At 37.6% G+C, this 25,574-nt stretch overlaps 1 protein-coding gene and 1 long non-coding RNA gene across 2 annotated transcripts; one reads left to right on the top strand and one right to left on the bottom strand.

Moving 5' to 3' along the window:
• Window positions 1–1,845: 1,845 nt before the first annotated feature.
• On the top strand, window positions 1,846–10,509 carry LOC118490671. Its single transcript, XR_004889845.1, has 2 exons — window positions 1,846–2,018; window positions 10,035–10,509. It is a non-coding gene; the product is annotated as an uncharacterized LOC118490671 (long non-coding RNA).
• On the bottom strand, window positions 9,959–11,531 carry LOC110886826. Its single transcript, XM_022134675.2, has 2 exons — window positions 11,062–11,531; window positions 9,959–10,732 (listed from the first exon to the last, which is right to left on the bottom strand). Exons 1-2 carry the CDS (start codon window positions 11,233–11,235, stop codon window positions 10,160–10,162), a joined length of 747 nt encoding a protein of 248 aa, XP_021990367.1. The 5' UTR covers window positions 11,236–11,531; the 3' UTR covers window positions 9,959–10,159.
• Window positions 11,532–25,574: the final 14,043 nt, after the last annotated feature.

Below are 25,574 nucleotides of genomic sequence, written 5' to 3'. Positions count from 1 at the left end.
CTTTTTTTTCTTTGAAAAAAATAACACATGTAATATACATGTTTTTAAGAGTTTTGGGCCAAAAAAACAAAAAAGCGCCGAGTACTTTTTTAAAAAAAATAAACAAGTTCCAAAAACTTCGTTGACTAACATGTGTTAGATAAAAAATGCTGAAAGTTGCTGAAATTTGTTTTTTTTTTAAAAAAAAAACCCTTCGGCGCTTTTTTGATTTTTTTTGGCCCAAAACTCTTAAAAACATATTTATTACATGTGTTATTTTTTTCAAAAAAAAAAAAAAAGTCGGGAGCTTTGAGTTTCCCAGGTTTCTTAAATATTTAGGGTTTTCTATATAGCCCAACCCTATATATATATATATATAGGTAGAGGATCCTGTAAAAAGTGCTCAAAGTGTGAGAAGTGTAAGAAGTGTATTATAACACTATATATAATACTATATAACACCATATAAACACCGTATAACAATATGTAACAACATATAATACTATATAACACTATGTAACACTATATATCATTATATAACAAATATAACACTATACATCTATCATAGACATGTTATCAGACAACCTATAGTGTTATATTTGTTATATAATGATATATAGTGTTACATAGTGTTATATGGTATTATATGGTGTTACATATTGTTATACGGTGTTTATATGGTGTTATATAGTATTATATATAGTGTTATAATACACTTCTTACACTTCTCACACTTTAGGCCCTTTTTACACTATCCTTACCCTATATATATATACCCATAAAACATCTGTATATTATCCAAGACATAATTATTGGTAAATGGAATCTAATCTTGGAGCATGAAAATTGCCGTACATTTTTTTATGATGAAATGAAAGTTGTTCTTTGCTGTTCAAAAACAAAGAATAATGGAAAAGAAATGAAAAATATATAATTGTATTGTTCCATGGTCATTGGCCATTAAATTTATATAAAAACATAGAAAAAAGTGAATAATTCTTTTCATCCTCAGGAGAGAGGGTGGTGATCACTCATCACTCACAACATTCAATCAAATTCTGCCATGTTATCAACCATTATTCCATCACTCATAACATTTTTTAATGGAAATTGTCATCACTCACAACACCCAACAATAAACCCTCACACCCCCTTACATCCAATTATCACGGAATGGCCATCACGCGTGAATTTTATCACGTGAAATTGTTCATCACGCGTTAAAGTTGTAGGTGGCGGAGGTTTATGCATTATTCCACGCTTTGAAATTGTTCATCACGGAGAAAAAGGGCACCACCCCGCCTACCCTCATATAGTTATATGATTGTATATGGTTTCATACTCACTAACTTGGGAAAAAAAAACTCTACAAATCTATAAGGTGATCAGGGGCGGTGCCCTTTTGTTCCGTGATAAACCATTTTCAACGCGTGGAGAATTGTACAAGACCACCGCCACCATCATCTAGCGCGTGATAGTTTTTAAACCTGTGATTTTTTTAACGCGTGATAGTTTTTATGTTGTGAGGGTAATTGTTGGTTGAGGAGAAATTGTTGGGTGTGGTGGTGAGTGATGACCATTGCCACTAAAATAGATTGTGAGTGATAGAATAATGGTTGATGACATGACGGAACTTAATTGGATGTTGTGAGTGATAAGTGAGTGATGAGTGATCACCACCCTCTCCCCCTAATTGTATGGTTTCATGGTCATTTGCCATTATACTTTTATCCCATAAAACATCTCTACATCATTTGGCACTCTGAATAGACCTCTTGGTAGAGGCTTATGCCTTTTAAAAAGGAGATCTTGGATTCAATTCCAAACAAGTAGTTTAAGATTTATTGTCATTAAAAAAAATTGTACATATCCAATACATAATTATTGGTAAACGGAATCTAATCTTGGAACATGAATATTGACATTTAATAATTGAAAAGAAAAGAAAAAAAATAATATAATTATTAAAAAAAATTATATACAAACATAGAAAAAGAAAAGTATATTCTTTCCATCCACATAGTTCGTCAAAAATCTCGGTTTCAGTTCCCAAACTTCTTTAGAAAAAGAGATTTACGACAAACCACATGAACAAAAACAATAACTTACGCTACAAAAATTAACCATCCTCAGTGAAAAACCTGATTTCTAATCAAGATCTTTCTCTATTGCCTTCGATCGTGTTCAAAAACTTCAACCAACTCATGCTCAATCTTCTTAAACAATCCACCACCAATACCATTCTTACTATGCCCATACTGAATCATGGGAGCTTTATTAATATCCAGGAAATACAAAATCATCATTGTAGCTACTGAACCAACAAACATCGGAATCGGACCAAATATCCACAGAAGCAAAGTGGTCGCAAAGTAGAGTGCTCGCAATCCGATAGCCCAGAAGTTACTACCTCTCAACACAGCCTTTTGGATGCAATCCACTGGAACATCACCAGTGGGCATGCTTATGAGGAAACACCCATGAACAAAGTGTCTTGTTGTTTGTACAAAACAAGAAAACGCTAGTAAAAAGCAAGATAAGATGGCTATGTACTTGATGGTGCTGGTGGATCGACTAGAGTCCCCTAAGATGAAGCTGCTTGTGAGAAAGTTAGATGAGTTTCCGAGTAAAGCTCCGATTAGAGAACATAGGACTAGAGAGATTGAGCTTAGGGAAGTTGAGGCTGATAAATGGCCGTTGAGAACAGCTACAACAAATCCTCTATCGTTACTTCCTATTATTCACAGTCGTAAAGCGGTTCGTATCGATAAATAAACTTCGATTACTTCGATTGTAATTACTCACTCCACATAATACAACTAACGTAAACATAAAATAGGCTAACTATAGTCAAAGAAGTCAGCAGGGATTGAGCAAGGAGAGACGGATCGTAATTAGCGATCTTTTCTTCCTTTGACTTCAATCTTTGACTTTGACTTTCGGTAACACGGGGTGTTACACCATTGTCGGTCATATAAATAAATTTTCCCCCTTGCATATTATACTCCAGGAGACCTGCCTTGAAAATGAAATCGTTAAAAAAGGCGGAGGCTGTAGCGTCAAACCTGGAAGTCATCCTTTCTTTGGCATTTCTTACATCGTTAAGATCCCCCAAAACCACCTAGATACCTGTGAAGTTATGTTTGACCTCCAAAATCTCTTCCCACATAATCCTCCGACTCATAGGGTCTCTAGGGGCATAAACATTCATAATGTTCACTCTATCCTCCACATTAACCATCGCCCTTGAGGTCAACAGGAATCCATTGCCTCTGATGACGGAATCTACTTTGAATTGCATCGGATCCTAAACCGAGAACATGCTATCGGAACTGCCTATCACGTCCAGAGTTGCACAATCCATCACAGATCTGTCCCAGAACCGGTTCAGGAAGGTATCCAAAAGGTTGGCTTGATGAGATTCCTGAATGGCTAGGAACGAGAACTTAACTTCCTTTTTCAACCTCCTGACCCAAGCTACCTTCTCATGCTCGGAGACCCCCCCCCCTGATATTAAGCGACAAAAATTCATTAGTCCTTCCTCGTCTCCAAATCCCCTCTGACCAGTTTCTTCACCTGGTTCTCAAAGCTATCCAAATGAATGCCTAACTCAGCCCCAAATTCCATAGTATCTCTGACTTCTTGATCGAACGCCTCTTTACTCGGAGAGACTTCTTCGTTCCGTATCGTTGTCTCTAACTCCTCCGCTAAAGTATTCACTGGTGAACATCTCACCACCCCATTTTTTCCCTAGCCCTACTGGCTTCTTGACGAAAAATCTGGTCTAAATTGAAGGGGTCTGAGTCAATCGGGTCTCCTAACTCGTCTGGTACACTCGGATCAATACCCTCATTTAGGTCGGGTGTTATAAAAGATTGGGCTGGAACTTCTGGGCCTGAGTCGTGAGTTCTTGATTTGGTCCTGGTGGTAATAAATTTTAAAATCTGATGGCCCACTTCAAGAGGGGGCCCAGTAGGACTCTGAAACGGTGCAACACCAACTCCCTAGACATCATCATTAAATACTGCAGTGGGACCCTCCAGATCAACCGCCCTAGGGATACAATTTGCATCACGTGTGGGGGTTGAGCTTCGTGCCTGGGAAAAACCCATGCAAGCCCCATCATCTTCCACCCTTCCAGCTCCTACCTTCGCATGAGGTGGGCCTTCAGCCTAGCCAGAGTTCTGACCATCAGGCTAAAACTCGCCGAAGTTCCAACCTTCGGATTTATATTAACCGGAGAGTGCACTAGAGGATCATCCTTGACCGAACCCAGGAACGCTGGTGACCAATCTTCATAGAACTCCTGAACCTAGACTTTGAACCCTTGGTTTTTTCATGCTAGGTCAAAAGAGAGATCCACCCATTTCCCATAGTTAACTAGGGTGGCCATTCTGTCTTTCGATAATATGCTATGCCTCACCCTTGCTGAGGATCTGCTGATCAGTCTCCCACACCTCTCGCCGATCTGATTGAAAACGTGTCTATCCCAGAGACACAGTGGAACTCCTGTAACCCTAATCTAAGCCACACGGTCGTAGCCTGGCGCAATTCCCTCCACAGGTACATCCTAGAGAACCATTACGTCCAGAACTTGTGATTGCTCAGAAGAAAATCAGCTGCATCAGTGACTGATGGAAACGTTAACAATATTTTTAGGCCCCCCATATACCACACCACTGCTCCAACCAGGCACTCATCTTGCAAAATGTCTCCCATATTCTCCATAACCGCCATATCAGGGATTTAAATTCCCATAGTTTCTTTGCTTCCGTCTCCATGGGGGGTAGGTTAATCCTCTGGTCCCCCTTATTCCCCCAAGGGTCATCTGGCGACCTGAAGACCTCCCTATTACCCTTACTCCCGTCAGGCTGAGTTGCATTTGCTTTTCTAACTTGAGTGGTTTGAGTACCCTACCTAGAGAAGACTGGCCGGTGTTCATTCGCGACATTTGTAACCATCTTGCTCCCGTCCCTGAAGAACCTAGCAAGCAATACTTCCACAATCGCCCCGTCTATTCTCACATCTCTGATTTTCTCCATCCATTCGTAAGGGTCCTTCATCCCTAAGAACCTCACGAAGCCAAATTTATTTCCTCTACCATCCTTCTTTCCTAGGATAAAAGCGTCCGAGAGATTATGAAAGTGCTCGAACGCTTTCCACAACCTCGCTTTGGTACACTCCTCCGGTAGATTGGAAACGAAGAACGACGTGTCCTTTCGAATCCTTGCCTCCCTTTCCTTGAACAGTTTCTCTCTCTTTTTATCTTCCTTACTCAGGACAAGGTGCCATTCTTGCTTCTTCCTACCCTTTGCTTGCTTCAGGTAATGCTGCTCCTCTTCTTTTCTTCTCCTAAGTTGTTGCAGTTCCCTTGGATCCGGCCTAGGGGCGGGCCGGTTCTTCGCCATCCTTGCTCGTCTCACCACTCCGTGAATTACCCTTTTTCTATCTGATAAACGTTTCTTACGTTTCAAACTTGGTTACGAGAAGATGTTAATATTCTAAACGATGTAGAAGATATGTTGACAAAGGTTCTTGCTGGTTCAAAGTTTGAAAATTGTTTAAGAAGGTTAAACATTGACTAATTTGTTTCTAGTACTAAGGTGGAGATTTGTTAATAATAGTGCTAAAACAAATGGAAGTCAAAGTCAACGGGTGTAGTTTGTAATAAGTCTAAATGAGCATCGGTATTTTGGTCATAACCATGCTTTGGTTTGTTAGATAACAAGTTAAGCGTTTGATTAGGAGCTTTAAATAGAGAGTTAGGTCACGAAATTGGGGATAGCTTTCATTGTTCATTTTTCTTCTGTACTTGATTTCTTTGTAATCTCAATCAGTGAAGTTGAGTATTGAATATTTGATCGAAATCATTTGCTGCGTATTTTTTGTTGTTTTCATCTGAATTCTTTGGTGTTTCATAATAGTAAGTTTGAACATCAACCAATCGTATTATTTCAAATTGTACACAGGGTGACATATGCGTGCATGGCCTTATGTATTAATATGTACATGCTATGGATTCAATTATTTTTTTAGCTAATAATGGTTAGAAAATGTAAGTTGCCAAGAATTATATATAGTTTGACTTCAATGATTTCGATAGCTTAATGTCCTATTTTTTTTTTTTTCCAAAGTTTGATTATGAAAAGGGTGGGTTGTTGATGGCTATTAAGACTACTTTTTCAATTGATCAAGCTGCCTTTTTTATTGTGTAAAACCTTATCAATTTGGGGGCCTTGGATTTTCAAACATACCTGAAGTTTGATCTTCATAAAAATTCTTCTGGTGATTTTTTATATTAAAAAAAACTTATTTATATTCTAATATACATCAATTATTCTATTTACTCATTTTTCTAGATCTGAATTTAAGACCTCCCTCTAAAAATTATGTACCTTAACCAAATGCTGACCTTACATTTACCAAATTCTTCTGATGGACTTCTTGCTTGAACGTTCTTGGAATATGCCATTTGAATATCATACATTTTGTTTTGGTTGTTTTGATATAAATATATAATTATTATATGTTTAGATAGCCTTTGGCCATTATATATATATATTTTCCCATAAAACATCTGTATATTATCCAAGACATAATTATTGGTAAATGGAATCTAATCTTGGAGCATGAAAATTGCCATACTGGTGATGAAATGAAAGTGGTTCTTTGCTGTTCAAAAACAAAAAATAATTGAAAAGAAATAAAAATAAAAAATATAATATAATTAACAACTGTTTTTCAATAGAATCAAATGATTACATTAAATTTATATACAAACATAGAAAAAAGTAGATAATTCTTTTCATCCTCGTATAGTTATATGATTCCATACTCACTAGCTTGGGAAAAAAAACTCTACAAATCTATAATTGTATGGTTCCATGGTCATTCGCCATAATACATTTATTTACCCATAAAACATCTGTACATCATCTCCAATGTAGTACTAGCACACTTAACAAAAGTTTATGCCTTTTAGAAAGGAGGTCTTGAGTTCAATTTCAACCACGTTTGTATAAATGGTTGTTAACGTAAAATGGACATTTTGACGCGGTTCCATTTCGTTCCATTAAAAATAACGGAGATTGTTGTAGCACATTGATATCGTTTTGTGAACCTGGTGGACCGCAAAAAGCATGCCAAATCCATAAATCTTGAGATGCAACCGCTTCCAGCATAACAGTCGGGTATCGGTGATCTCCTCGCATATATTGGCCTCGATGCTCTATGGGACAAAATCGCCAAACGAAATGGGTGCAATACCAAACATACCTGGAAGGTGATGTTTTTTCCTCATGAGCTTCGTATAAAAGTGCCATGTCGTGGCTTGTCGGTCTACGTTAGAACTCCGGAGCGTATATTTGCAAACTGTGTCGCAAAAATATTCTAGGCACTCGCGGGAAATTCTTTCGGCCATATGCAAGTACTCGTCATTCTCGTCTGGAGTGCTACCAGTTGCGAGTTGTTTAATAGCCGATGTAACCTTTTGCAACAGCGTAAAGCCCTTCCTACCTCGCACATCGAGGGCCTCTTGAAACCACGAGTCGTTCGCTTCCCCGTCGCTCACAATTTTTAGAAACAAACTTTTCGACATACGGAACCTATGCCGAAAATATCTTTGTTGTATTTCGGGTTTTCGACAAAATAATCCGCCATGAGTCACTACTAGAAAACTACTACTATTCCTACCAAAATTTCCTACACATTTCCTACGAACGAAAATGCCGACACTTTTCCCACAAAATTCCCACGAACAAGAAAGGGTCTTAGTTTTGTGACAAAAAAAGCTACAAAAAAGCCACAAATTGTTATGCGTAGGAAAAGTGTCAGAAATGTCCCACGGACTTCCGACGGAATTCGTTTTCACTTTAACTATTAGTCAGATGGGGATTCAGGTTAGTGTAGTTGAGGTTTTCTTCTCTCAATCTTCAGTTGTCCATATATGTCCGGTATGATCCGGTCATGTGTGGTCCATGGTATGAAAAGATTTGGTTTCAGCCCAGTTCGTTTCAAGCCTAGAACAAGAGGTGTTAAATGGGGTGTGTTCATGGGTTGACGTGTCGAACCCAAACACACGTCATGTTAATGTATGTAAAATAATTATGTTTAATCTATATAATTTTATGCTATTTTTTTAATCTTTTAGATTTTGATGTAAAATCCTCGATTGGTTTAAGTCATGACCTATAGTATTTTTTTATTTATAGAAGTAAACTGACCAACCGTGGACTGAACACACCCGTTTAGCTAAAGGTGGTTGCGCTTTTGAACCGAAACTAACCCGAACCATTTAGACTAAACTGATTCATTCATCCAAACGACAAACACGTTGGGTAAAATTTATGAGATAAATTTCAACTTGGGAACCCCTTTGTTAAACCAACTTAAAACTGATTCAGTTTGGCAAGAACCGATTCAAGGTTTATTTTCTTTTTTATCAATAACTATCTTGAGCTTATTTATGCGTAACCTATTGCTTATTTTTGTTATTTTTATATACAGGGCTTTAGCCTCGGTCTCTTATTTTTGTTATTTTTATATACAGGGATTCGCCCATGCTGGATTTTGGAGGAACAAGAATTAGCATTCATTAGTGAATAATGGCGATTTTGTAATTTAAATGTGTTTCGAATTTATGTTATTTGTTTTTGTTAAATTTATGTTCCGAATCATATTTATCATTATGCATTTTTCAGGCAAAAACAAGCATTTTTTGTTTTTTTTTTTATTTTTTTAAATGTATCCGTAGGAAACATGTAGGAAAAAGAATAAACAGGTTTAGTCACATTCCGTTGGAATTGTGTAGGAAACAAAGATAAATTCGTAGGAAATGTGTGGGAAAAAATAATACATTCTGTTGGAATTGTGTAGGAAAAAAAACTAATTTTGTAGAAATTGTGTAGGAATCCAGAACACATTTCGTTGGAACTGTGTAGGAAAAAAATATTTCCGTAGGAGCTATGTAGGAAAAACGAATACATTCCATTAGAATTGTGTAGGAAGAATAAAAATTTTGGTAGGAATTGTGTAGGAAAATTAAAATATATAAAATATATATAATAAAAATAAATATAATTGATTTAAACACAAAATTTTAAAAAAGTAATGTTCCGTGGGAAATGCGTTGGAAAATTAATTCCGTGAGAAACGTGTAGGAGAATTCTAACGAAACATTTATGTGGGAAATGAGTAGGAGAATTTGTAGGAAATGCGTCAGAAAAAAATTACCCACGAGCATAATTCCTACAGCTCATTTTCGTGGGAAATCCGTGGGTAACTGCGGGGAAATCCGTGGGTAAACGCAGTTACCCACGGATTTCCCACGGAAATTGACGTGGGAATAGCAGCAGTTTTCTAGTAGTGAGTGTCTCATGACCCACCTCACGTTGACGTTCAATATATCTCCTTCGGTTAGATGTGCCCGTGTCTTGAAGTTCGGCGTCTTCGATGAGATTTTGGAAAAAAAAAAGAATGCTAACATCGGATGAATCGTCGTTACTATCGGGTGGAAAAAATAACGGGAGTTCATCCGCCATTTTGTTTTGTAATGATTGGGTAAATGTTTAGTATTTTTTGGTTTGGTTGGGGTATAAATTTGAATGTATTTAGGTATGATTTATGTTAGGTATTTATAGTTTAATTTTAAAAAGAAAATATAATTTTTTTATTTAAACGGCTATATAGCTGTTGGTCATCGTCTCCAACGGTCAAATTTGTGCCTTTGTCGATGGTATGCAGTCACCGAGGGAGAAACCTTACCACGCGGCAAAAGGAGTTGACAGCGGTGTTCCCGAGCAGCAAACCAAATTTACCGCACTCTTTTGCCGTCCACATCGTACACCCTTATTTGGTCTAATTTAAAAGCGTAAGCACTGCCATTCAAAAAAAAAAAAAAAAAAAAAAAAAAAACTGTACATCATCCAAGACATAATTATTGGTATGCGGAATCTAATCTTGGATTCAAATTGCCATTAAATAATTGAAAAGAAAATAAGAATATAATATAATTAAATTTATATACAAACATATAAAAGAAAAGTAAATTATTCTAGGTTTCAGTTTCCAAACTTCTTTAGAAAAAGAGATTTACGACAAACCATATGAACGAAAACAATAACTTACGCTACAAAAATTAACCATCCTCAGTAAAAACCAGATTTCTTATCAAGATCTTTCTCTATTGCCTTCGATCGTGTTCAAAAACTTCAACCAGTTCATGCTCAATCTTCTTAAACAATCCACCACCAATACCATTCTTACTATGCCCATACTGAATCATGGGAGCTTTATTAATATCCAGAAAATACAAAATCACCACTGTAGCTACTGAACCAACAAACATCGGAATCGGACCAAATATCCACAGAAGCAAAGTGGTCGCAAAGTAGAGTGCTCGCAATCCGATAGCCCAGAAGTTACTACCTCTCAACACAGCCTTTTGGATGCAATCCACCGGAACATCTCCAGTGGGCATGCTTATGAGGAAACACCCATGAACAAAGTGTCTTGTGGTTTGTACAAAACAAGCAAAGGCCAGTAAAAAGCAAGATAAGATGGCTATGTACTTGATGGTGCTGGTGGATCGACTAGAGTCCCCTAAGATGAAGCTGCCTGTGAGAAAGTTAGATGAGTTTCCGAGTAAAGCTCCGATTAGAGAACATAGGACTAGAGAGATTGAGCTTAGGGAAGTTGAGGCTGATAAATGGCCGTTGAGAACAGCTACAGCAAATCCTCTATCTTTGCTATCAAGCTGCATCAATTCAAGAACACCAATTATTGATCAACAATATGATTAAAAAGGTGATGTTAAAGATACACCACACACTGTATGATAGGACGAAAAAAGGTTTTACGGGCCAGGTCATTCAGTCATTTTGTGTCAGTCACAACATAATATGAGTCGTATGATTTTGCTTTCATACGACCTATATCATATGGCCTGGCCCGTATGAGTGTATGATATTTTTCGCCCTATCATACAGTCTGTGTGACATGTCAGTGGATAACATGTCAGTGGTGTTTATATGTTACAATTGAATTAAAAAAAGAACAGACAAACAAACTTGGTTAAAGATTTACCAGAAGCATTTTTTCGACCCAGGCCTTCTTGTTATGATTCTCATAGCCGATCGCAGTGAGATGGGGACACGTGAGGTATCTGTAGAGAAGGAAGAGATGATAGATGCACATGATCAAGAACCCTAATGGCACCAGGATCAGATCCAGGTGTTCTTCCTTCCATTGCCACCCCATTTTTTTCTTTTTCTAATTTTTTGTTGTTTTCAACTCTGTTTTTCTTGGTGAGGATGAAGAGTGGGAAGCAGGTTTAATGTAGCTTGATTAAGGTCTTTAAACGTGGCTGGTAAATTAAAGTGGTTCTGACTTATTCAACGGATGTTTGGTAGGAAATTGCTTGTTGGCTGATGCAGTCTGGCGCATGGATCGATCGTTTTCACAACTTGCAAATGTTTATTCATTCTCCGACTAAACTTTTCAACTGATAAAATATTAGTTTTTCTTCAATAAAGAGAACTTTTTAACTGCTCCATTGGTAAATTTAGACGGTCAAAATACAACAAATCATCTATTGATAGCCCTTGTTAATAGAAAATTTAGCCACATAGTTGATCATCAAACATTAAATCCTCCCCCCCCCCCCCCCCCCCGGGTTGAGCCCATGATGTAATCGTGATATCAAACTTTCGGTCAACTAAGTTTATAAGTTGAGGGTCCATCGCCACTTACGATCAAACGAAGATAACATGTGTATGGCATGACACAAACGGCGTCTCTTGCTAATTACTAGCCGATGAAAAATGTAGTCCTTTTGTCTAAGTTGACCGACGTGTTTCGGGTTTATGTTAGGTTAGGTAAGGTTTGGTTAAAAGATGGTAGCAGCCTCTCATTAGACTTGAATTCTATAAAGTTTTAACATGGTATAATTATATGAGGTATGGACCAAAGAAAATTAAAGGTCATTTTCTTTGATGAATACAAGTCATCAAGGGTGGCCTTGTTCATACGTTAATGAAGTGGGTGGGGTATGATTATTCATTGTTATTAAATTGCCATTAATAGAGTTTAGGTGATATGTTGAATGTTTTAATCAAAGAAGTTAATATTTAATTACAAGGGTAGAACCGTGTTATTACTGTTTGATGTAATATAATATTTGTGTATCTCATCTAGTACGATTTAAATAGATCAAAATTTGTTTTAGGGTTAACACCATTTAGAGCATCAATGTCTACGTACTCCAAAGCAAAACAAGTATATCCAAACCTTGACGTTATAAAGCTCCACACGAGATTTCAAACCCTCCCACCTCTCAAACCTAAGCCACATCATTTCCAATTGATGGTGGCAGCATTGACGAGAGCTGGTGCAAGGCGACGGTGGTTTTGTAGACAGTGGTGAAGCTTGAGATTTCTGACCGAGGGGTCGAAAACGTATATACCTAAAAAAATTATACAACTCGTGTGTGTGTGTGGGGGGGGGGGGGAACGTATATACCTAAAAAATTCTATACAAAAACTACATATTGACACAACGGAGCAAAAAATTCGGGGGGTCGAGCGCCCCCCCAGCCCCTACAAAGATGCGCCCCTGTTTGTAGATGCTAACCAGTGACGGTGGGAGGCACCATGGAGAGAGAGATAAGAAGGCCTACGACTAATCAAAACGTCAAAATTCCTAACTAAATCAACAATCGTGAAACCAAACCAATAACTAGTTATTTAAACCGATTATTGATTTGGTTTCAAAATTGTGGATTAGTTAGGAATTTTCAAATGTACCAAGCCGTTTGGTGTAAGTTTATTTGAAACCGGTTAGAAGAAAACAAATCGCTGTAAGGCCCTGACCTGCAGGCACCTCATAGCTGGACATCATCACACACGAATAGTCTAAAATACTGGACGTGTTCTCAATTAATGCGGTTAGAAGAAAACAAATCGCTGTAAGGCCCCAACCTACCGCACCACCCTGCCACCGCCCCCAGATCTGATGAAGGGAAGAAGGAGGGGGCGGCGGTCACCACGGCCGATGACGGTGAGATGAACGGTGGTGGGGTTGCAGGTTTTGATTTGAGGAGGGACGGCGGTCACCACGGTCGATGAGGGTGAGATGAACGACGGTCACCACGGCCGATGACGGTGATGTCGGTGAGATGAATGGGTGTTTTTAACTAAAAATGAGGATGGGTGTTTTTTACTAAATTGGTAAGAATTTCAAGCCTTTGATTTCCTCTGTTGTGTTCAAAATGGAGATGTCTATGATGAATATGTGGTCTATGTTGCAGGTGGTGGTGTAGTGGCGGTGTGGGGGTCGGACTGGGTTTTGGTGCCGTAGCGGTTGACGGCGTAGGCTAGGAAGAGCTCCTCCCACGTGCCCCACGCAGGCGCCGCCGTGGACGGTGGTGAGTCCTGGTTGTCTGGTTTGGTTGTTGTAGGGTTCATGTCTCTGTTTTGTTGTGTCTGTTTTGTTTATTGTTGTTCTACAGCCATCGGCTCAGGTTTAGATTGGTTTATGCCGCACCCCTTCCCCCCTGTTTGAATCTTTGTTTTGAATGTTTGAATCTTCGTGCGACATAAAGGTGATTAGTTTGAATCTTTTGTTTTGCAATTGGCTTGTGATTGTGAAACAAGAAAACTTTTATACAGTTGGCTTGTGATGTCCGTCGATGCCGGTGGTGCCGGTGATTGGTTTATGGTTTTGATATTGGGTGGTGCCTGTCGATGCCGGTGGTGCCGGTGATTGAAGACGGTGCGTCGTCGATGCCAGTGGTGCCGTCGATGTCGGTGGTGTCGTCGATGTCGGTGGTGCCGGTGATTGGTTTGTGCTTTTTATATGGGTGGGGGGGGGGGGTTGTTTGAGATTGGCAGTATAGTTTTTTATTTGTGTTTTTGATATTGGGGGGTTGAGATTGGTAGTGATAGTCCGAAACAATTTTTCTGAGAAATTGAAAATGATGGCGCGGCGAGAATGGTGGAGGGTAGGTTTTTGAACCTGCAACCCCACTTTGCAGCCTTAATTATTGGAAACTTTATAACAACCCTCCTAAATATTTCCGACATTCCTAAAATATTTAGAACACCCCTAAAATGTCTTAAAATACACCCCATATACGTAAAATGGCCCTAAATACCTTTATTTTTATAAAAATTAAAATAAAATCAAGACTTAATGGGTGCTCGCAGGCCGCGACAGCTGGGACATCAGGCCGCACCCTAAGGGGCCACGTGTCGTGACGCGTGTGGGGGCTACGGGCCAACTCAGCAAAGCTAAGACCTAGTCTACAAGTCCTCGCGGGCCGCGAAGACTTTGTCTTCGGCTTTCGCGGGGCGCGACAAAGTGCCTGATCAGCACTATAAATAGGATCGATCGAATTCATTCCAAGTCGTTCAAAACTTTCACTTTCTCTCTCAATTTTCTGCATAGTAATTATAATACCCGGGTGTTATACCCACTAAATTAGCGAAGTTCTTCCTCGTTGTAAGTATTTTAACCCCGGTTACGTATTAGATACGCTGCCCGATTGATCTAGTGCTCCGTAACGGCTGTTGAGGCTCTGCCCGACGTAGCCGTTGGAGTTCTGTCTCGGGGAGGGTATAACTAATGTAAAATTGGGTTATTATACTAACGCGTGTGCATTATTTAAAATTTATAGATTATAACCAGGAAGCCATAGGAAATTATCTAAGATAGCAATGTGAGTAATCCTCCTTTTTGTAAACTATTTTTACAAAGCCTCAAATGTTTTAAATTATATTTCACAGTAATTGAGTATTTGTGATTTCTACAATTATCGTCGGTATGTTGGGGTTTTGTATACAAAATTTGTTACTACACTGTGAGTAGTAACATGACCACAAGTCGGGTTGACAGTACCGTGGGTGGTAATTAAAGTAGAAAAATAAACAAATGTAATTGTGAGATCGCCCTCAATACTGTAAACTGATAGAACCTGTCTTGATTAAATTGGGATTCACTCACCAGTATTTCCCACTGACAAAATGTTTTTAAACGCGTTTCAGGTAGCCAAATATGGAAGCCAATTAGAAGTCAGCTGGACAGCACTGAAGGCTTGGAAAAGTAGCTATAAAAGTTACCTAAATACAGAAGATGTTTTATTTCAATAAAATAAGGTTTATCCCTATAAACCTGTTTGTAATGGGTTTTATCCCAATTTATTTATTATGATAAACTGTGGTGTTTTATTCTGATAAAATACTTCATAACTACAGTCCTAATGAAATTTCCGCTGCCAAATAATGATAAACACCGATACCACCAAAATGCACAATTTTCAAATACTTAGTTATTAGAACTAAGATTACATGGTCATGATGTTCTAACATAAACAACTAACTAGTTATTAGAACTAATATCACATGGTCATGATGTTCTAACATAAACAACTAACTAGTTTAAAACATTCAACATTAAGTAGTGTTTACATGACAACATTGTTTAAAACAATATTTGATTCGCGCGGAAGCTTCAAATGTTTGTGTTCGGTTCTTGCATTCTTGCTTAATCGGCATCCGGAACGAGACAAACATCTCCTAAGGTCAAAACCATAACAATTATTAGTTTTGACAACAATATAATATGCATAAACAAGTTCGGGTATCATACGGATAACAGAACAAATAAAAATCTCGAAATTGGGTCTGTCGCGCCACGCGACAGACTTAGTTCAATCCTTCGCGGGCCGCAAGCGCTCCCGCATGTCGCACCCGCACCTTAGCACCCTGGCGCGTGTCGTGGGGGAACGGGTTTTTCCAGCAATTCTGTTTCTGCACCTGCATTTTTTCCCAGCACCAGTTTTTCTAAAAAATCAAACTTTAAACGTGCATAACTTTTGTTCTACTAACCCGATTCGCGTGATTCTTAATCCTACGCGACCGTAATTTAATTTCCACCTCATGGGGTAAAGACCCGACATCTAAATTCACAAAATTTTAGAATTTCAACGTCTCGGCTTGAAATTCAATTTTTGACACTTTTTGACCCGTTTGCGTTTTGATTAAACAAACTTGTTGATTATCTATGAAATGTCATGCAAATCACATTATGTCAGTTTACTAATATTCAAGGTTCAACTTACGGGTTCTTATGCAAATCTCAACCCGTTTTATATATCTACTTATTTTGACCCGTTAAGGGTATTTAACATTTTCGAGCTTTAATCACGCTTCTTTTTAGTTTGCATCCTATCTCCATTTTTATACATATCTCAAGGACTCAATTTAACAAAACGCTTAATTCTAAACAACTCTTAAAGGTTGTTTGCTCTATTTACCCCTCAAGGGCTTTTTGGTCAAGGTTAGCCCTTCATTTTACGACGAAGGACTTTCGCTAGTATTTGACCAAAATATCACTTCTACTAAAATTCTAAATATGCGTACCTGGCTCGGGTCATAGCATCGACCCGTATACATACTTTTTGCTTTAAATTTTCTAGTTAAAGCATTGCAAACACATGTTATTTCCTGTGATCACTAAAAACTCAACAAGCGGTCGTAAGTTATATTATTGCCAAATGGTATTAACACACCATTTGACCCATTTAGTCGAAATGACCATTTATCAATATATAATGGTATTTTAATACCATCTCGCCCCCCTTAAACCTATTCCAATTTACACCGTGGGTTCTTATTACTTAAAAGACATTCCTTGAATTATTTGACCCGTTAAGACTTACACCAAAAGGGTTGTCTTTTCAAATTTGTATCTATCCGTCAACTCATGTACGGATTATTAATAAGCCACTTTTACCCCTTACGGTTCGCCCCATAACGTGATGTTCAATATTTCTTATTAGTTAGTACTCACCCGACTAGTCTACCATTTTTACCCTTTTTACCATAGTTTGTGGTTTCTTACCATTTTTCTTTATTCCGACTTACATTGTATTGTGCCGGAACATAGTATCTCAAATATTTAATCATAATTCAAACTTAACACTTACAAGTAAGTGTATTGTAATCTAAAGAGAGGGGTGTAAGCTTAACTTACCTTGCATCCAAACTATGCTTTTCTTTCCGTACTTGCTCCGTTTGACCCGCTTCATTCCCAAGCCTCCGTCTAGCTTGTCAAGAGTCAAACTATGATAATTCGTTAGACGGTTAGATTAGTCATTATTACATACGACCATTCCATCTTACGAATTCTATGTCGAAAATACCATTCGACTTCATCATTGGTTAATTTGACTTATAAAGGTCATTTACCCTCAATCATACAAACGCAAATTTGCGTTTAATAACTTTTTTAAGAAATCTAATCAATTATCAAAAACACATTATTCATTAGACAACATTTACGGGTTTTCATCTATAAACCCCTTTTTATCATGTTATTAGGCATTCCTACGGATGTCTAATCAAATCAAATTCTACTTTCAACCGACGATTTCACTTAGGCATTTTAACAAACACCTAGTGGGCATATTTTTTTTACATATTTATAAACTAGTTCATAACTAGTTATTCCTGCCAAGTTTAACATCATTCTCAATTTCATTATATCTAGCATACATAACAATCCTAAATTCACTTCATGGAATTCAAACAACACCCATTTCATAATCAAAACTCTAGTGTTCTTCCTCTTCCTACAAAACCCATTTAACACCTAAGTGGGTGATTAGGAAATTCATACTTATGAACACCAATTCATAAATTTATTGACTAGGGTTTGTTCCTAAACATGGATTCATCCTAGTTTCACCAAAACATCAATCATTCAAGTTTAAATTTCGATTTTCATAAATTCACCAAGAATCTCAACTTCATAAATATCAAAAATTTGACATACCTTATGATCCCCTAAGCTTGGTGATCGTTTTTATGTGCTCATGCATTTGATTTGAACTAGTCTTGGCCTTCAATTTGATGAATTTGGGTGAGCTAGGGTTTCACCCCTTTCTCCTGCTCCGGGTCGATCGACCACACACACCCATGTGTGTGTTTTGTATTATTTTTTTTATAAACTCTTAAATTAAACATCATTCCCATTTGCCCACTTTTAGTCCCTCAAAGTTTAAGGGTTTTATAAATGGGTTAGTTACTACAAGCTCCTTCATTGTTTTACTAAACATAAATAACTAGGTTAATTATTCCTAGTTAATTTAGCGGGTTTCGGGAGTTATTAACCAAGTTTATTTTAGGTCCGTTAACTCGGGCCTCTTATAAATTTTGTCTTTTTAAAACGTTTATTACTCTCTTTTTTTATTAAGTTTATTTATTTAAATCCTAATATTTACCGGGTTACTTTTATCACTAACGGTACCTTACCCCTCTTTTAGTATCAACGTGGTGATTACCAAACCCATTTTCGGGGTGTTACAAGTCTACCCCCCCCCCCTTCCAAAGAGGTTTCGTCCCCGAAACCTTATTTATGTAGTTTTTTTTATTTTTTACTAAACGAACTTAGTTTCGTTTTTATGATATTCATTCCTTCGGTGTCTTTTATGTGTAAGTCCTCACTGACCGAGGCTTTCACCTCTTATTCCTTATCCTTTGCACCTTTTTAACCGAGTCGTCACTTGATCACTTAGTCTCATTAGTTTGTTAACATGTTTATCCCGCGCTTGTCTTATATTAACAAGCGCTTTGTATTTGACAAGACATTTTCTTAGCTTTGATTAGTTTTACCGGCTAGACTAATTAGTCGCCGTCACTTCATACCCCATCATCCGGGTATACTATTTTGCCATCTCCGGCCTTATGTGTGTTTAAGATTTCCTAAATCCCCTCATATTACTTATGTTTGTTAGAATACTGCTTTTGACTAAAAACTAAATTTTTAGTTTACGTTTTCTCTGTCTTACTTCTTTTTCTCTCAAGTCTAGGAATTTCCGTCTAAGTTTTATTCCTGACCATTATTATTTTACATGGAGAACTGTAACCAGTTTTCTACGCTTTACCCAAATAACCCGTAGGTTCTTTCACCTAGTCCCGTAGACTATCTCTTTAGATTTCCACCTTTTTAAGGTGAGACCCCACAATTCGTTTCTTTCTATTTGTGACCCAAAGGTCTTTTTGGCCCCGTAGACTTTAACATTTCTTTTAATCCCGCAGGTTATGATGATCCCGTAGATCATACTTTATTCGAGTTTTTATTCAAATGTATATATGTTTATATATGTATATGGCGTCAAAGCACCCCTTTTTATGTTTAGAATCATTTACTTTTGCTTTTTGGATTTCATTTGACCTTGACCGTAGTCTAAGGCTACATTTGTTTTCTTTCGAATTATCTTTCCGACTTTATGACTTCTAACGTCATTTACACGTCGGTTTGTCCTACGCTTACCGTTACCTGGTTCATACTTATACTCCTTTACAACCCATTACCCGGGTTCTTTTATCTTAATGTTTTTAGCTTTCCGGTTTCACCGGTTTGCGTTTTCCTACTATATTAAGTGTTATTCCTTAATTGACTCATTTGACTCATTTTGGGTGAACTTTCATCACTTATGAATGTCAAACTTCGTTCTTTATTTGACCCGTCCAACTTTGAAATAGTTGAACGTAATTATCAAAATTTATGTTTGCGAAAATTCTTGTCATCTTTTAGTCATGACTCATATTCCGAGTCTTTTGACTTTCTATTTCGCATTCCCGTCTCTCGGTTTACGCATTCACCCACAATCCTACCCGTCCATCGGGTATCTTTACCGAAGTCATCATCAAGTAACCATTCTTATATGGTTTTAGACATCATCTTAATTTATTTGATCGTCTTAGCGAAATCCATCGTTTTTATTTAGTCAAGTCTTTTATTCTTTTATCCTACCCCTTTGACTTGTCTATGTGAATTTCATCACTTTTGACAGTCAAACTTTACCCCCTATGCCTTAGCATTCACATTAGTTGGTTTGTGTTTTCATTTACTTTCATCTTTGTCCCTTCTCTCGGACTCGTTATTCTAACGTAATACGCTTCCGTCATCCGACTTGCGTTTACATTTACCATCAAACATTTTTACTTATTTGACTCATTTGGGTATCTTTTTAATTTGTCCCATTAACCCCGTCCTTACAACATTGAACGTAAATGTGTCCATCATAAGAAGTTCATGACATCATGTGTTCACTACTTACTTGGCCAGAGTAAGTGATCAACACCTGACACACATGACCTTTTTATAATTTTCACATTACACCCCATGTAAGTAACGCCTCTATTTAGTTTTCTTGGAAATAATATCATGGATAGATATTCTGTTCAGGCTTTTCCAAGTTTTTAATCTACATATGCAACGGTCAGTCTCTACGTATTTGTTGCATATTACTATTCATGCAATAAATTTAAAACGTGCACCTGCAATGCTTTCCCTAACGGGCTTTCCTTGCTATTCACCTTACTCACGATTATTGCGCGATTTGGGTCCTTGGCGAGTACGCTCCGCTCGTCATACTTCGGACCGTTCCTCCGTCATATCCGAGATTTGTTACACTCCCGCCATCTTCAGATGCGAGTGTCCTTCAACTAAACATTTACAAAAGTTAGTAATTTCGACATTAATAAACGCCCATATTATAATATAAGGCTTTTTACTGTACGTATCAACGCACGTAAATTCGTCATCTATATCAATCATTTTAATTGGGGTAACGTGTATTACACGATAACCCTATGTGTTGTTTACAACACTTTAACATGCTAAACAATTAACATACATGTACTGTCACACCCCGATATTTCCACGTTTCACCGGTGGGCCCGGAGGGGAGTATCGTGACGTAGTTGGTAACATTACAGTCAAACAACACAATATTTAAATGCACAGCGGAAGCAAAAGATAGATATATTTCAACTTTAATAAATTGTAATATCATGTATCACAATAGTTGAAAATAATCCACAGGGGGGTCAAAAATAAATAGGAAGCATTGTTCAACAGTTTTGACATCCACGCTCGCGAGACTTATTGTGGACGCTAGGAGAAAGCCAGCCTAGTTCGCGTAGTACCTGCACTTAACCTTTTTGGGAAAATACGTCAGTTTACACTGGTAAATACATTCAACCGACTCGTTTTGAAAAAGGTTTAATAAAATTGGTTTGAATGCACGTGGCACAAACTTTTATAACTTGGGATAATTATTTGAATATAATACTTGTAAACGAATTACATGTTTCTTATGCGTTCAGTTGCCCGATCCGTCCAGGTAAATGATCAATAGACACACCACATTATTTATTTACGCACTGGCAGGTGTACGCCTACACCCCGCTTTCAGGTCGTGGCCATCTCGTAAGATGATGTCAGGGATATCTGGGACATGGTCATTAACCCCCAAAGGCTTTAAGCAAACAAAACAAATTTTTAACGGGTCATCTTGATAATACTTAACCACCAATCGATTAAGGTCAAATGCCCGACCAAGCGGTATTTTATATACCGTACCCCAAGCCTGTATAGGGAAATAAGTTAAAAAGTATTTACCTTTGCAAGTATCAAACACAAATAGCAAGTGCGTGTAGCTTTTACCGGGTCTCCTATTCTGGAACGAAGGTTTATAATAACATATTAGAATCCTAACGGGTCTTTAATTAAGTCGAAACTTAGACCGGTTAGTTTTAACGAAAGATACGGTTCGAACGCACGATAAGGCGAAGACCGGAATAGAATGTGTTTTAGTCCCGACAAGTTTAAAGACTTGTATAATATGGGTAAACTAAACACCTTCTGGATTTTGAAATAAAAACGATAAGGTTTGACCTGTTTCGGCTAATTCATGTAAACTAGTTATATAAACCGAACCGAACGCGCAGAAAGCGTAACGGGTAACCATGAGAGTCATTTATAGGTTTCCTAAGTTAATATGCCTTAATTGTGTTGTGGTATCAGTAGGATACCTTCCATTATGCCCAAAACGAGTTTAATCTCAATATAAGCCCCGTAGGGGTATTTTGGTCATCTTAAAGATTATAAAAGATATTATTTATAATTCTGATGTTCGGGTCTGAAGTAATCAGTAAAACCACTTACTATAACAAGTTATATCAGTAGGTAATAAGTCTTATATGGCAAAAATGGTTTTAAACCCATACTAGGTGTTTAATACGCGTAAAAAGCCATGTAAAGCGATTTCCGGGTTATACAGGAAATCTGAGTTTTCTCCTCAGGTTATAAAGTTCAAAATACTTTATTTATTATATAAAATCAGTAGCAATTGGATTCGTGTCAAAATATTATGTAGAACTCGTTTTATGTCCGAAAAGGGTAGAATCGGTATTTACCTAATCAATGCCATAACCTTAGGTTATGAGCAGGTTAAAAATAATTAAAAATCTTTAAAAATCTCAAAATATTATATTACATCAGGGTGTAAAAGGTTTGGTGTCGAAAATTGGGTTTAGATAGGCTTTATGCTAAAGGCGCCGTTTTAATTACCAAAAGCTTTCTTAATTGCATTATTTAGCATAACTCCTATTCTAGACCTTCAACTGACATGAAATTTCAGGGACATGTTTATAAATCAGTAACTAAGGTTATTGTCCTTTCATATATCCAAAATTCTCGTTTTAAGGTCGAAAGGGCATTATGGTCAACTTTTAAGCATATAACGGAAATGTGCAAACGACTCGGACAAACAACGAACCAGTCATAGAGGGTCATATCATCATGTAACCTGGTCCTAAGGGAGTCCTAAGGCATATCTAAGTCATACCAAATCGGGTCAGAACTGAAGTCAAAGAAAAAGTCAAAGTTTTGCGACTTTCGGTTCCGAACCGGGTCAAAACAGAAAATTGTCGGATCAAACAAGCTTAGACTAGTTATTATACTTGTTACCAAGTTATATGAGTGATACAATAGGTTACAAGCCTTCTACATTGTTAAATATGCGTTAATCCGAAAATTAAGGTTCTGTTGACTTTTTCTAATCAACGTTGACCCGACATTTGAACTAGTTAGAGTGGGAATCAGAGGGTGCCCTTTTAAGGGTTTAATGCCCACATAATTACCAACATATAACTACCTTTGATTCAACTAATCACTGGACCATTAATGATTAATCGTTAAGTCAACCGCTAATTACGACGGTTTGACTTTTAAGCTAAAACTAAGCAAAAACTTAACTAAGAAGGGTTAAGCACACTTACTGAAGTCCTATGCACGACCAGAGAGGCTTAGAGAAGGCTCTTGAGCTCCAGAGATGATCAGGAATGCAGAATGAGGTGTGAACTAAAATGTTGCAACTCATGGCCTTATATAGTGATCTAAACACCTTAGATCATTGACACACAAGTCTAGCAATTGTCCCTGATCATCAACACATGTCCCTAGTGCCTAGGAGTCGTTTAGGGGTCGCCCATGCTGAGCAATAATGGTTTAAAGTCGGTTACAAGGCTGAACAGTGTTGCTGTCACCTTTTTCTGTATCTGGGCGTCTCACGCAGCCCGCGTAAAGGTCCTTCTAACCTTTACGCGGCCCGTCTGAATCTCTCTGACAGAAACCATATCTTTCTACTGTCGACGCGGCCCGCATAAGCTCTAGGTAACTCTTACGCGGCCCGCCTGAGACCTGCTGTAAGATTTTCAAATCTTTTCAATTATTACAGCTTGGCTCTTGGCTTTTCGAAGGGGTAACTTTGCATTATGAGCCCTTTTTAATTACATATAAGGGCCTCGAGACTTTTACCCACTTTGTTAAGTCCTCGGTTACTTTGTTACTACCCGAAAAGTCATAACTTTCAATGTTGACGCTTTTAACCCCTCATGTACGAATTCGATCATAACTTTCTCAATTTATAACGAAACTTTATGAAATTTATATCGTGCATTCTAGTGAGCATAATTTACCGTTACAAAGCTTCGGGTTTGCTAAAAGGTTACTCAGAGGTATAACTTAAACATGTTGACACATTTAACCCCTGTAGTTTGTAATCTCTCACTTTCTTTCACAATTAGCTTCGTATGATCCATGAATCATTCGTTTAAGGGTATAAACATCATGTAGGAATATTGTAGGGCATATTTATCCATTGTTGACATTTTGAACCCTTATATTCACATATTTCCATGTTTGTCAACTTTAGTCCTTCTAGAGTATTCTTTCATACGTTCAAGCTCATGACACGTGTCAATACATTATAGGACGTGAATTTTTCGAGGTGTTACATGTACTTATCGGATTTGCGATCAAGCCTCGAACTGAACACGCTTTACTCTTTAACCATGAGCTCTGATTACCAACTTGTAACACCCGTCTCATTTATATAAGATTATAATCTAAAACACGGATTTTTTTTTTAAAACCAAAATGCACAATTTTCAAATACTTAGTTATTAGAACTAAGATTACATGGTCATGATGTTCTAACATAAACAACTAACTAGTTTAAAACATTCAACATTAAGTAGTGTTTACATGACAACATTGTTTAAAACAATATTTGATTCGCGCGGAAGCTTCAAATGTTTGTGTTCGGTTCTTGCATTCTTGCTTGATCGGCATCCGGAACGAGACAAACATCTCCTAAGGTCAAAACCATAACAATTATTAGTTTTGACAACAATATAATATGCATAAACAAGTTCGGGTGTCATACGGATAACAAAACAAATAAAAATCTCGAAATTGGGTCTGTCGCGCCACGCGACAGACTTAGTTCAATCCTTCGCGGGCCGCGAGCGCTCCCGCGTGTCGCGCCCGCACCTTAGCACCCTGGCGCATGTCGCGGGGGAACGTGTTTTTCCAGCAGTTCTGTTTCTGCTCCTGCATTTTTGCCCAGCAACAGTTTTTCTTAAAAAATCAAACTTTAAACGTGCATAACTTTTGTTCTACTAACCCGATTCGCGTGATTCTTAATCTTACGCGACCGTAATTTAATTCTCCACCTCATGGGGTAAAGACCCGACATCTAAATTCACAAACTTTTAGAATTTCAAGGTCTCGGCTTGAAATTCAATTTTTGACGCTTTTTGACCCGTTTGTGTTTTGATCAAACAAACTTGTTGGTTATCTTTGAAATGTCATGCAAATCACATTATGTCAGTTTACTAATGTTCAAGGTTCAACTTACGGGTTCTTATGCAAATTTCAATCCGTTTTATTTATCTACTTATTTTGACCCGTTAAGGGTATTTAACATTTTCGAGCTTTAATCACGCTTCTTTTTAGTTTGCATCCTATCTCCATTTTTATACATATCTCAAGGACTCAATTTAATAAAACGCTTAATTCTTAACAACTCTTAAAGGTTGTTTGCTCTATTTACCCCTCAAGGGCTTTTTGGTCAAGGTTAGTCCTTCATTTTACGACGAAGGACTTTCGCTAGTATTTGACCAAAATATCACTTCTACTAAAATTCTAAATATGCGTACCTGGCTCGGGTCATAGCATCGACCCGTATACATACTTTTTGCTTTAAATTTTCTAGTTAAAGCATTGCAAACACATGTTATTTCCTGTGATCACAAAAAAACTCAACAAGCGGTCATAAGTTATATTATTGCCAAATGGTATTAACACACCATTTGACCCATTTAGTCGAAATGACCATTTATCAATATATGATGGTATTTTAATACCATCTCGCCCCCTTAAACCTATTCCAATTTACACCTTGG

The sequence above is a fragment of the Helianthus annuus genome, chromosome 3 (assembly GCF_002127325.2).
Source record: "Helianthus annuus cultivar XRQ/B chromosome 3, HanXRQr2.0-SUNRISE, whole genome shotgun sequence".
In the NCBI taxonomy this organism is placed as follows: Eukaryota; Viridiplantae; Streptophyta; class Magnoliopsida; order Asterales; family Asteraceae; genus Helianthus; species Helianthus annuus.
Note: the sequence above shows the minus strand (reverse complement) of the source record. Positions and strands in the feature narration are given on the sequence as shown.